At 27.8% G+C, this 14,341-nt stretch overlaps 1 protein-coding gene across 1 annotated transcript in view; it reads left to right on the top strand.

Annotated features, from left to right (window-relative positions):
* Positions 1-4,473: 4,473 nt before the first annotated feature.
* Positions 4,474-14,341, top strand: part of LOC107450980 (T-box transcription factor TBX3-like) — a 105,298-nt gene continuing 95,430 nt past the window's right edge. Inside the window, 1 exon segment of the mRNA NM_001323825.1 lies at positions 4,474-5,571. Coding sequence (NP_001310754.1) covers positions 5,159-5,571 — 413 coding nt within the window. The 5' untranslated portion in view covers positions 4,474-5,158.

Raw genomic sequence — 14,341 nt, 5'->3', positions numbered from 1 at the left:
CAGCTCCCGGATATAAAACCTAATTTTGAGATTGATACTGATGAAACAAGAAAAGAATTTCATTCTTCACATATTATGTTTCTAAATTGATTTGTGGTTATTTGTATTATTATTATTTTTTCTGGTTGACACATTTTAAAAGTCAATGTTTCGTCAAAAGAAGTTCAATCGTTTAGAATAAGCAGCAAAAAAACAAAAAAATTAGGTACCACTGGATTCTTTGGTCCTTTCTTAGTATTAATGCAAAAAATCTTTTTTTTTTTCCTTTTTTTTCTCTCAAAAATGGATCTCAAAGTATTAGCAGAAATACCGACAATCGCAGAAAATATTTGGATTCCTGTTACTAAAAAGAACGTTGAATAGAGTTTGATACCTAAGCATACGATATAAATCAGACTTTAGAAGAAAAATTCAATTGTAATTTTAAAAGATACGGTTTAAATATACAGAATTATACGGAATGTAAAATATACGGAATACGATGTCAATACTGAACAGAAAGTACTTCAATAATTTTTTTTAAAAAAAATTAATGTGCTTAAAATTTGAAAAGGAGTAAAAATAATTGCTTTTTATTTATTTATTTATTTATTCATAGTGGGATACAGATTTTAAAGCATCAACAAAAATATCAACATGAGAGGAAGATTTTTGAATTCTTGTTGATAAAAAACATTGGGTGGAGTTTGATACCTGGACAAACTGATAAAAATTTAATTGTAATTGTGAAATAAACGGCAAAAAAATCGTATCAGTGAAAAGCAGAAAGTATTCTAATAATTAAAAAAAATTCATTTTAATTAAAATTTCAAAAAAAAAGAAAAAATTTTTCTTTTTTTTTTTTAAATTTTATTGACATTTTGATTAAAATTTTAGAAAAAAATAAAGAATTTTTTTTTTGCTAGCATAGAGTTTAAAGCAAAAAAAGCAACAAATTATCAGAAAAAAAAAAAAAAAAAAAAAAAAAAAAAAAAAAAAAAAAAANAAAAAAAAAAAAAAAAAAAAAAAAAAAAAAAAAAAAAAAAAACATTAGTAGAAAATATTTGGATTCTTGTTGCTAGAAAAACGTTGGATGGGGTCAATCCAATCGTGTCAATGCAAAGCAGAAAGTATTCTAATAATTAAAAAAAAATTAATTTGCTTAAAATTTCAAATAATAACAAATAAATAAATAAAATAAAAAAACTCTTTTTTTGTTGTTGCTGAATATGGATTTTAAAGCATCAACAGAAGTATCCACAATAGACAATAATAGAAAATATTTAGACTCTTGTTGCTAAAAAAATGCTGTATGGAATTCAATAGTTAAATATATGATATAAAGCATAAATTAGAGTTAAAATTTGATTGTACGTAATTGTAAAATTAAAGGCAAAAAGTTAATGTAAAACAGAAGAGGTTTTAATTATTTTTAAAAAAAATATTTCTTCACTTGCTTAAAAATTTAAGAAAAAAAATTATGAAACATATTTTTAATTTTTTTTCCATCCAAAATGTCTTGATTTTTTCATCTAAAAACAAACATGTCTTCTACAATCTAATGTAAATGGTATGCCTGATTTGATCTTTAGTTTTGGCAACGCTATAGGGCTTTGATTCCCCCCTTTTCCCTGTGAAATTTTTTTTCTACATCCCTGTCCACTACAATTAATTTATTATTAATATTTACAACTACAATTATTAATTATTTTACTGTATTCAATTACTCTTTTTTATTTACTTAAAATTATTCAGCAAAATCGTGAGATTATTTTCATTTTTGGGATTTTTTCATTTTGTAAGATATTTTTGAAATCAAACATTAAAATGGTGTAGTTTCGAATTGTATAATTTAACGATTTTAAACCAAAATGATTATTTTTAAGAGTTTTTTTTTCTTCTCAGCATGCTTGTGCTACGTATAAAAATTAAAAAATAAAATAAGTAAAAAAAAACTTTTATAGCAACAAATCAGATAAATTTGAAATTAAAATAAATAAACAAGTATGTATCTGGGAAAAAAAGTAAAAACTCGTAAGAATTTCGTTTTAAAAGAGATGGAAATATCTTTATTAAGTTTCACATTAGAATGAGAAATGTAAATCTGGTGTCAAGAATCTATAGATAGCATTATATTTATAGTAAATAAAACATTCTGATATTTACTTTATTATACTATATTACGTTATGCTTACTATGTACTATTTCTGTTTTTACTGTATATATTCAAATAACATCTGATAGTTAGCTATATATAAAGTTTCGACAACCTTTTTTCATTCGCATATCAGTTGAAAATTTTCTCCAAGGCGATCATTTTTTCAAAACATGAGAAATGAATAACTTTTTGACTGAATTCATAAAATATATTTATTATTAAAAATTATTAGTAGCTAAATGATAATTCGCATCAGTAGACAGAGATTATTTATTAATTGATTTTTAATGAATATTTCATCTAAAATTTAAAATTTATTAACTTAATAATAGATTACAAATTTCAATTGAAAGAATCCAATAACTGAGAAAACCTATTGAAAGAAATAATAGGTCTTAATTAGGTGAAAGATCTATTGAATTTTAAAATCTATGAACAGAAAAATGTTTTTTCAATATTAAGTGAACGAATCCATTGACTGAGAAAATCTATTAACATATATAATACATTTTATATATCAGGTGAAAGTATCTATTAACAGAGAAAATCGATTAACAGAGAAAATCGATTAACAGAGAAAATCTATTAACAGAGAAAATCTATTAACTGAGAATATCTATTAACAGAGTAAATCTATTCACAGAAATAATATATTCTGAATATCAAGTGGAAAAATCGAAACATTGACATCGAAAAGCTATGAACGCAAATAATACATTTTAAATTTCAGTTGGCAAAAAATCCATTGAATGAGAAGGTCTATTAATGGATTTTAAGTATCAGATGAAGGAATCTATTAGCTAAGAAAATCTATTTACAGAAATAATGGATTTTAAATGTTAAGTGAAAGATTCTAATAACTGAGAAAAATCTATTACCTTAAAGAATGGATTTTAAATATCAGGTGAAAGAATCTATAAAAGGAGAGTATCTATTTGCAGAGAACAAGAAATAATGGATTTTAAACATCAGGAAGTATCAGTTCGGTAATTAACTAATTGAAACATTGCTTTTCTTATAGACATGAATAAATTATAAAGATTGATGATAATTTCAAAACTATTTCTTGAGACAAAATGAACCTAAATATTTTCACATAACTTTTTTCTAAAACAAATAGATGGATAAGAAAATGTTCATTGTTGGTCAAAAATGCTTTGTTATTATATGTTAATAATACTATCTTGGATTGGGATATTTTTTTTAGAAAGTTCCAGAATGTATTAAAAATGGAAACAAAATATTTATCTCGTGAACTTATTGCTCTGTGATTTCAAAAAAGATATCTGTGCTTTCAAGAAAGGCAAAATGCAGAAAAGAGAAGAAAAAAAATTTAAAATTTTTTTTTTTATTTTGTGTAAAAAAGTAAAATAATAGAAAAAAGAAGTTTGTTCTTGTAATTTTGCAAAAAAGAAGAATTAGCAAAAATTTTTTTAAAAAAATCCTACATTTTTTAGTTTTCTTTTTCAGTTAAAATGCAACTAACTGAAAGAAAAAAGAATGCAATTAACTGAAAGGAGACAGAATGCAATTAACGAAAATTGTATTAAATAATATATAAAAAGTTAATTTGAATAGCCCTATAATTTCTTTAAATTGCTTCCTTTTTTGCTTAAAAAAAAGGTAAACATTTTTTAATGTTAGTATTTATTAATGTAGTCATTTTAAGGTAGAAGGTACAGTAGATTAAAAAATTAAAATAAAATTTTAATTCTGAAAACTTATTGTTATTATTATTTCATTATAAGAAAAAAAAACTTTTTTTTTAGCCAAAATGTTATACACAAAAGAAAACTATACAATAAACAAACATTGAATAACATTTAAAACAAAAGATAAAAAATACCAAGTTAACAATTATTTCTATTTATTCTTTAAATAAAAATGCAAACGAAAAAAAAAAAAATTGGAGAGAAAACTATCACCCGCCTTTTTAACCTCAAGCTGTAGACAGAAAAACATTTCGATATTCTTCATGATAGCTTACAATTCAGAATGTCACCAAACGAAAGAAAGAAACAGGGGGGCAAAATTAAGGGGTGAAAGTGTGGAGAAGAGAGGAGGTAAAAACCCGCCACAAAAACAAAAGAAGAACAAAAACTCTCTCAGATTCGCTAATAGTGAAATCCCGCCCCCAAGGGCCGAACGATTCTTCAAAATCGTGCCTACGCCTCCCCCCTTTTCCACGCATCAATTGTCAGGTTTTCGCGGGATATGTTCCTTTCTCCGCCTTCGCTTGGTGCCAAAATTGACCGCTGGGGGGCGACAGTGTACGGAACGAGTGAGGGGGAGGGGCCATTTGTTGGCGTCTTGCAGTCGGCTTAGGAATATCCGATGTGTAGAACTTATCACCTTCTTCAACCGATATCACCATCGTCAGCTGAAAGTTGATCTTCGATTGCTTTGCTCGCTAGTTCTTCAACGCTTGCGGCTCTTTTTTTGTTTGTTTCGTTTTAACTATCCCCTCGAGCAGACGATAATTTGCATTTCTCGGAAATGGATGAAGAAAACGATTTTATAGCTGAGTACTATTATTGCAAAAAAAGGACAAGAGAAAGATATCAGTTTTTCTGACGAAAGTGTTTCTTAAAAGAAATCGTTTGCTAATATTTAATACTGATATTGGAAATAGAATAAAAATGAATTGATAAAGATATATGACTTAACACCATCATTTGCAAAAAAATGAATGAGAGAATATTTTACAAAAAGAACTGTGATTTGATAAAACTAACTTGACTGAGAAAATAAAAGATACCTTGATTTTTCTCGAAGCTATTTTAAAGTTCCTCAGATTTTCGAACTTGTATTTCTAACAACGTAAGCTAGTCACCATTAGTTCCTCACACCTATCCTTGTTTACCATGCACCTTCGTATACAAACATTGAATTAAGACATTTTTGGAAAAGAAGCATCAGATACTGATAATGACAATTTATTCAGTATCAGTATCAAGCAACTGATACATTTTTCTAGTCTCTCTAAGAACCAAACAATCGTCCTGAGTGGTAAAAGAATAAATGCGATTCGAGCCTGCTGATTTGGGACCCGGGATGGCCTTTCACCCATTCCTTCTGGGTCCGGGATCCCGGATGCCTATGTCCCAGTCGGACTTCAGCATGAGCTCAATCCTAACCCAACCGCACTACCTGACGGCGGCTCTTCAGAGTTTCAACCCGGCTCTAGCGGCCGCTTGCTACCCGCCACCCCCGGGTGCTGCCGCCGCGCTATTTCCGAAGCCACCACCGCCACCCCATCATATAACAGCTGAGGACGTTTTGGGCGCTCATTTGAGGGGTGGACCACCCCTCCGACCTTTAGAACCTGAAGATGATGGTATCAAGGATGATCCTAAAGTGATACTTGAGTCCAAGGATCTGTGGGATAAATTCCATTCTCTGAGTACTGAAATGATCGTTACTAAATCAGGAAGGTAGGAAAGATTTCATTCTATTTCTATGTTGAAATATAGTTTTTATATCGTTTTTAAGATAAATGAAGAATAGTCTGCTTTTTAAAAGTCGCGTCAATATATTTTGCAAGATATTAAAGCAGACGATCTTGGCATTTATTTGCCATGTTATAGAAAATAAAAATACTTTTCATTTTTTAAAAAAAAGTATTTTTGATTTGTTTGAATGACCCTTCCCTACTTTAAATTTTCTGTTTGTTAATAAAGTAACTTTTTTTAAATTTTTTTCTCTATTACAAAAGGAATTAAAAATCGTTTGCTTTTTAAAAATTATAACGATTTAGTAAGCTGTGATAGAAGCAGACGATCATTTATTATGCATTCTCCTTTTTAATTACCAAATTATTTATTTTATTTATTTATTTTTTGAGTAACTATTTCCTACTTTTTATTTTTCGCTTATTAAAGCAGTACTTTTTTTTCATTATTATATTTACTATAAAGTCAAACAATATTTCATATAAATAAACTTCTTTATTGGCGAACACAAACCATTTTTAAATACAATTTTCGTAACTAAGCATTGAATACTAGCTGATCGTAGTTTTAAATTTTTCTATGCCTACGAAGATAGCATTTTGGAATTTTAATTCTTCTCTCTGGAAATTTACTTTTTATGCTTCTGAAGTGTTTTTTTTTTCTTTTTTTTCCCCTCGCTATAGCGAAGAGAGAATTAGTATAGACTTACAGGGCTTCCAAATTTCTACGCTTTTTAGAAAAATATCTTTTAGTCTTTGTTTCTTCTTTAACTTAACTCTCTTCCTTTTAATTTCTTTTTCAAAGAATTTCTTCCTTTTAATTTCTTTTTCGTTTGATTTAAAGTTATTTTCTAAGCCACTACGTGCGAATGATTTAAAAGTTCATATATTCATTACTTTGTTCCGACTAGTTCAAAATATTACCTGCCAACTAATTCGCATTTTGTAAAATATTTCACAGAGCGGTAGACATTTGAAAACAGAAGCTTTAAAAATTTTTAGCAATTTCGCCAACATTTTAAAAGCTAGAGCAAAGTGGCGTTGCATATGAACTTTAAAATCATTTATTGTGTAGTGGTGCGGTAAATAAGTTTAAATGGATAAAACATAAATTTAGCTACTACTAGAATAAATTTTTACAAAAAGCTTAGAAACTTAGTATTACATTACTTTATTCCAACTTGTTCATATTACATTCATTTGTTTCAATTCTCTTATGGCAAGGCTTTTAATATGTTGGCCAAATTATGAAAGTTTGATCTCCAATTGTCTATCATTCCTTAAAACAATTTTCATTAAGCGTAGAAATTGACAGTTCTTCTGTTAACGCATCGATTTTTATGTGCATATTTATTCTGTGGAATACTGTGACTTTAAACATAACTCAAATCACCTGTATATAAATTTTCCTTCTTTTTCTTTTTTCTAAGAAAACAAAATTCCCTATAGTCAGGCAATATCTTGGATAATAAATTTTAATACTAACCATTTATTTGTAATTGCGCATTGATGTAAAGTAATGTAACGATTGATTCAAAGTCGTGCTTTCATATATCGTTGAAAAAATAATAAAGAATGAATTAATTCCTTCTTAATTCTATGAAAATGATAGTGTTTAGTTTAATTAATTATTCGAATGTATTCTAAGCAGCATGGGGACTATAAATATCATATAAAATGAAAAACCCTCATTTTTTTACTTTTATCGATCAGTAAGACAATAGTTTAAAAGATAAATTTCTCTATTATAGAATGTCAACCATTTGTTTGCAATTAGGCATCGATATAAGCGTTATATCGATTGATCATTAATGACGTTTTGATATACTGATTATAAGGGATAATGGATGAGTTTATTACGTTTAAATTCGTAAAGATGATTTTCCATGCATTCTATTAATTTATTTAAACATTTTTTGCATTGTTAAAGTTTTGTGAATTCAGAGACTGCAGAAGCTTAACTGAGTGTAAATTTTGTATCCTCGAGCGTATTTTTACTCAAAAAATTTCACTTGATTTCAAATGTGAGCAAAGAAATAATTAGTAACATTTCTTAAAGTGTTATTTTAATATTTTTTAAAAAAAAAAGATTTGTAAATGGAATAAAGGGGGACAAACACAAAACAAGTTTCTGTATAAATTACTATTTTTCGAAAAGGATTTCTCAACTGCGTATTAAAGAAAAACGTAATATTTATTTTAACATAAGTCTGCATATTTTAGATTATATTTAAATTGTTTCATTTTAATGTATTAAAATATGTGAAACTAAACTCATATATGATTAAGTATATTCAAAACTTGCTTACTTCTTCTTTGTTTTAAAAAAAATATTTTTGAAATTTAAGAGATTTCATATATTTAATGTAGTTTCCGTATTTGTACACGGAGTTAAAAAGTATAATGCTTTCTTTCTTTTTTTTACTATTATTTTTTTTATCTTAATTTATTTTACTCAATTGTTGAAGCCATTCAAATATTTCTTCAAAAAAAAAAAAAAAAANACTTCTTTTAAAAAAAAAAAAAAAAAAAAAACTTAGCTGCCATCTTCTACAGTCTTTGAGGGAAATTTTTGTTAGTGACAGCAACCCTTACGCTTTAGAATATAAATCTCGGCAGTGCTACCAACTTTCTGAGCTTTTTTAAAAAAATGATTCTAGTGGTACCTAGGTTTATGTTTTAATGCATCATTTTTTATTCTTTTAAACTTATTTTCCACTACATATAAATGATTTTAAAGTTCATATGCAACGCCACTTTATTCCATTTATTCCGTGGTGGGGCTTTTAAAATGTTTGCAAAATTCCCAATTATTCTGAAAGCTTTGGTTTTTAAATGTCTACCACTCTATAAAATACCCTGCAAAAAGCGTAGTAGTTGGGAGGCCTATCCTGGCTCTAAAAAATTTTTGCCTACCACGATAAAATAATTATTTGAAGCGTACTACAAACTTATAATTATTTAAAGCGTTGGTACAAACGTTCAGATAAACTTTTCTAGTGGTATTAAAATTTGTGTTTTTAATCGCTTGGAGGCAATGTTCCATTTTTAAAACATGTCTCCTTTTCAAAATGTTTTAGACTGGTAACTCAAATCTTTCATTCTTGCATTTTTAAAAAAAAGCTAAAAATTTCTATCAACCAGAGTTTTTTAATTATATATCATGTTATATGCATCATGTTCTTAAATCTAATGGATGTGGCAATTTACATAGATGCCAACTTCTTCGCATTCGAAAAAAAAAATTAAAAACAGGTGGATAATTACATTCTGATTTTTACAAATTTTCGGTTAATTTGCTAACTTTTCAAGACTCAATACAATACATGTAAAATTAGCGCGGTGTTGAGCTTGTTAAAAACCAAATGCCTGCAAGATTTAGGTTCTAATTCTTCCAGAAATCGGAGAAACTGCCATCCCTGAAAGCAATTACCATACCTGCCAACTTTTAATCCCTTCCATTATCATTTTCCCCACTGGTATTAAAATGGAATTAAAATTTCAATTTTAAGCAAAAAAATAAGTTGTATTTGAAAAAACTTAAGCTGACAGCCATGATAGTAACGCATACTAATATATGTGCTTAATTTTTTTAAGAATAGTGGTGATCAAAACCATTTGAAAATTAAGTTTATAAAAGAAAAAATAGTATATATTTACTACCACTTTAAATATGAAAATAAAATTTTACGCCAAATGCGTAAAAGTTGGCAAGTATGAATTACGCTTTAAGAATAGGGCTCTGTGGTTGGAAACGGAGAAAATTTTACCTGATTTGGAGTCGGAAAAACATGTTCAGCTACAACTCCGGTTTCATAAGAATTAGGTTCTTGAGATAACAAGATGAATCTAATCTGTTGATCTTATAAAAATTATTCAGAAAAATATTTATAGGTAGTATTTAATCCAAAATATTACTCATGAATATTATGGTTAACCAGTTATTATTTTTGCAACTTCTAATAAGCCAACAAAATTACCTCTTATTTATTTAAAATTTCCGTTATTTTTATAAAGAGAAATAAAAATGTTTAAAAAAAATTTAAATAAAAAGCATATTTATTTTTTATTCAATTCCTGGATAAGTATTTCTCATCGAGCTCATAAATTTGAGTTATAAAATAACATGATTCATGAATTAAGAATTGTTTTTCACCGATAACCATACTAATTATTTAAATCAGTTCTTAGAAAGAAAAAAAAAAAGAGAGATTATTTTATTTTATCTGTGTCGAATATTTCCGTATTTTACTAATTCTACTCACTGTCTAGTGTTTCAATTGTTGATTAAATATCTACTTGAATACTTATTTTCTATCTACTTTAATACTTATTTTGCTAAAACTTTCTAAAATCATTCCTTTACGGCCGAAACAGATATGGAAATTACTACACCAGGGAACAATTTTTTTTCTCCATTACATGAGATTTCTGAACGAATATTTAATATTTTTGAGCCGCTGATTTCGAATCTGCAATAGGTTTCTCTCTAAGTCTACCAGAGTTTTTTAAAAGTTCATTCTAAGAAATAGTTAATGACCCCACTTCTCCAGCACGCAGGGAATGGTAAGAAGAGGCCTATAATATTTCTCGGTTTATCATGCGATAAGTTAAGGCTGTTTTTCGAAAACTCCGTCGTAATATGAAATGATGCTTTTTTGCGAATAATATGCTATTTTTATAACTGTTGCAACTGTTACTCATGACTGTTAGGTTAAGTTTTGCCTATCTAAAGCTAGCTGTGTCTACGCTCATTTTCAAAATGGCGCTAAACACCAATATAGAGAAAAGCCACAGTTTTGTGAAAATGAAAACGTTTGTGATCTAATTTTATAATACGTAAAAACTATCTCCGATGCTGCATTACCCGGACTCATAAAAATTTGCAATAACTGAGAATAAGACAGTGATTTTGATAATTTTATCAAGGTGGATTTCTAGTTGGTGACTTTTAAAAAGTCTAATAACTTTTAAAATATTTAAGATATTTGTTTGTTCTAAAGCCAAAATAATTCTTCATGGCAATATTATATATATATTTAAAATCATGGCATTGCTTGAGGTGAAGGGAACTTAAACTATGACTTTTTTTATTTTCCTTGGTCACAAAGCTTCTACAAACAGCGTTAAGGTCGTATGTTGTCTGTCTTAAGGGTTATTTTCAAAGGAGTATTATATACATTTATATAAATCTATACTCTCTTTAAAAACTTGAACATTCATAGAAAAAAAAAAAAAAAGCTCAAATAAAAGTATCATTTTGCAAAAAATATGCAGTTCTCAGAATAATTTCAAATTGGAAATGAACACTATGAAGTTGAGGATTAAGATCAAGTGCTTGTAGGAATTCAACAAAATCTGTTCCCCAATACTATTTATTATTTTTTGAAGCATTTTTTGTTCGTATTCGTGTCAATTTTGCGATTTATACGTATTTCAGTTTATAATTATATAGAAATACTTTCGTACGTGATATCGATTTTTGTTTTGGGGATAACTTTTACATTCTTTAAATTACAAATGTTTTCATGATTTTTTTTTCTATTATTAAAAAACAAAATTATAACTTGATATTCAAATGATTTAACGTACTCTAAGAAATGTGAGGATTTTGTGAATGATATTTTCTTGTAGTGAACTAAAGTCGACATTTTTAAAACATTTCGAATTTTAATAAGACTTCTGTCACAAACAGGGCTGCCAACTACAATGCTTCTTTTAAAAATATTTTGCAGAGTGATCAGCAAATAAAATCTAAAACTTTCCATTTTTTTGTTTGAATTTGAAAATATTTCAAAAGCCTCGAAATGACAGAGTTGGAACTAAGTTGGTGTTTCAGATGAACTTTTGAAAATCAATTGCATGTAGTGGTAAAAACAAAACATGAAATCAAATTTATAAAATCACATTACATTAAAACACAAATTTAGATACAAGAAGAAATTTTTTCAGAAAATCGTAAAAGTTAGGGCCCTGAATATATCAATTTGTCGATCTGACCTTTTATACTGTTTAAATTCTTAAATCGCGGTCTACAAAATTTTATCAACTCTAAGTAGTTTGATGCAATACTTTTGCTATCCATAGAAAAAATAATTTTCGAAAAAGCGGAAAATTCTACAGTAATTGGAAAATGGACAATACAACGCATATTATACCCATCATTTGCATTAAAACTGTCGTGTATACAGTGCGCAACATAAAAAGTGGGCCACCTTGATCCTAAAGATCGGATTTTCACGTTCTAGAACTCAATCTTAATGGTTCGTGGATCTCAAATATGCTAATTAATTAGTACGGACTATATGTTAATCAGACTCAAAAACGTATTTTCTCTAAATAAACCTTTTTTGTTGATGGATTCGGATTTCTGAACCCGAAAATGTAGGGGGATCTGGGAAATATTTTCTCCTTAGTTTGATCAGGAGAGCGGTACAAAGTTTATACCCCTCTCCTGATCAAACTAAGTAGATCTGGGAAATATGGTTTACTTAGTTTGATTAGAGGTGCGGTCCAAAGTTTGGACCCCTTAATGTATTTTTTTTCTTTTTATGTATTTCGCAATACTTTGTGAACTTTCAAAATTTTTTGCAAAAATTTTTCAAAATTCAAAAACTTTTGCACACAATAATCTCAATTGATAATTTTCGCCCTCAATAATCTCGCCATATCTCGAAAATAGTTTAACCGGGTTCGAATCCCAACCACAGCTGGTCGATACAAATTTTGCACCCGTCTCGCACCGAGCACAGTGCTCACGTAAAATAACCTCAGTGGTAGACGGATCATGGGTTAGAGTTCCATTGCCGTCAGACTAACCGTGGGAGGTTTCACGGTTTTCCTCTCCATGTAACGCAAAGGCGGGTTATTTCCATTGCAAAGTCTTCCGCGAAGGCAATTGTTCTCCCAAACCTTGATTCAGGAATTCCCTTGTCTTCGGGATTGGGTTAAAAAATTACAAGCCTATGTAGTTGAACATTAGTAGTCATAAATCCAAAATTGTTCAACGACTGTTATAAAATGAAATTAAAGATGTCGATATTTGAAACAGAGCAGTCAACAATCGCGTTTTTTGCAAAATATTTTACTGAAAGGTTATAGAAAACGGAAGCTTTCAAATTTTTTGATCATTTTGCCAACTTTTTACAAGTTTCACCTCTAAAAAGCTGGAGTAAAGTTTTGAACGAACTTTTGAATCATTTACATATGGCGAGGAAATTAACTTTAACTCAAGTATACGAAACAAAGAATAATACAAAACATAAAACAAACAAAACCGCTTGAAGAAATCTTTCCTGAAGAGGTAGAAAATTGGCAGCATTTGCATATTTCAAATTGGGAAAATAGTTTTAAAAAATATTGAACTGTGGAGATTAAAATTTAGAAAAAACTACACATTACTTGAACAAAAAGAAATGAAATTCTTGAAAGATGTAGGTTATAATTTTTCCCTTTACCTCCGAGATTTTTAATTCAAATATATTCGCCTAAAACTGTTTATTCCGCTACCACTTCATGGAAAAATCATCCTTAAAAAGAGTGAAAATTGGTAGGTATGATTTATTAAATACAGGGTAGTCAACTTTCTACGATTTCTGTGTGGAAAATTTCTTCTGGTGGTAGCTGCGTTTATGTTTTAATAAATCGTTTTTTAATTTGTTATTTTGATATAAAGTTTTTTTTCGATATTATAAAACAAATATTACTTAGATTACTTTTAACATAATCACATTTATGAGATCTAGATTTCTTGGAAATTCAAATATTTTTTTAACATTATTAAATAAATAACATTTAGATTATTTTTTAACAAATCACATCTGGGATCGAGATTTCTAAAGGTATTAGAAAATTTTTTTAATTATCATAAATATCATTTATATCATTTTAAACCCAATTATATTTGTGAGATTATCTAGCTTTCTTTGCTATTCATTTGCTATATTTTTTTCAATTATTATATAATAAATATTTTGTAATGTATTTATNACATTTGGAATGAATTAATTCCTTTTAATTCTATGAAAATGATAGTGTTTAGTTTAATTAATTATTCGAATGTATTCTAAGCAGCGTGGGGACTATAAATATCATATAAAATGAAAAACCTTCATTTTTTTTACTTTTATCGATCAGTAAGACAATAGTTCAAAAGATAAATTTATCTATTATAGATTGTCAACCATTTGTTTGCAATTAGGCATCGATATAAGCGATACATCGATTGATCATTAGTGACGTTTTGATATACTGATTATAAGGGTTTATTACGTTTAAATCCGTAAAGATGATTTTCCATGCATTCTATTAATTTATTTAAGCATTTTTTGCATTGTTAATGTTTTGTGAATTAAGAGACTGCAGAAGCTTAACTGAGTGTAAATTTTGTAACATTTTTTAAAGTGGTATTTTAATAATTTTTTTAAAAAATTCTGCAAGTGGAGTGAGAAGGAATACAAAACAAGTTTCTGTAAAAATTACTATTTTTCGAAAAGGATTTATCAACTGCGTATTAAAAAAAAACGTAATATTTATTTTAACATTATTCTGAATGTTTTAAATTATATTTCAATTGTTTCATTTTAATGTAAAACAATGTGTGAAACTAAACACATATATGATTAACTATACTCAATACTTGCTAACTTCTTTTTTTTTTTTTTTCAAAATATTTTTGAAATTCATGAGATTTCATATATTTCATGTAGTTTCCATATTTGCACACGGATTTAAAAAGTATAACGATTTGTTTT

The sequence above is a fragment of the Parasteatoda tepidariorum genome, chromosome 6 (genome assembly GCF_043381705.1).
Source record: "Parasteatoda tepidariorum isolate YZ-2023 chromosome 6, CAS_Ptep_4.0, whole genome shotgun sequence".
NCBI lineage: Eukaryota > Metazoa > Arthropoda > Arachnida > Araneae > Theridiidae > Parasteatoda > Parasteatoda tepidariorum.
This window is presented reverse-complemented; position numbering and strand designations above follow the sequence as displayed.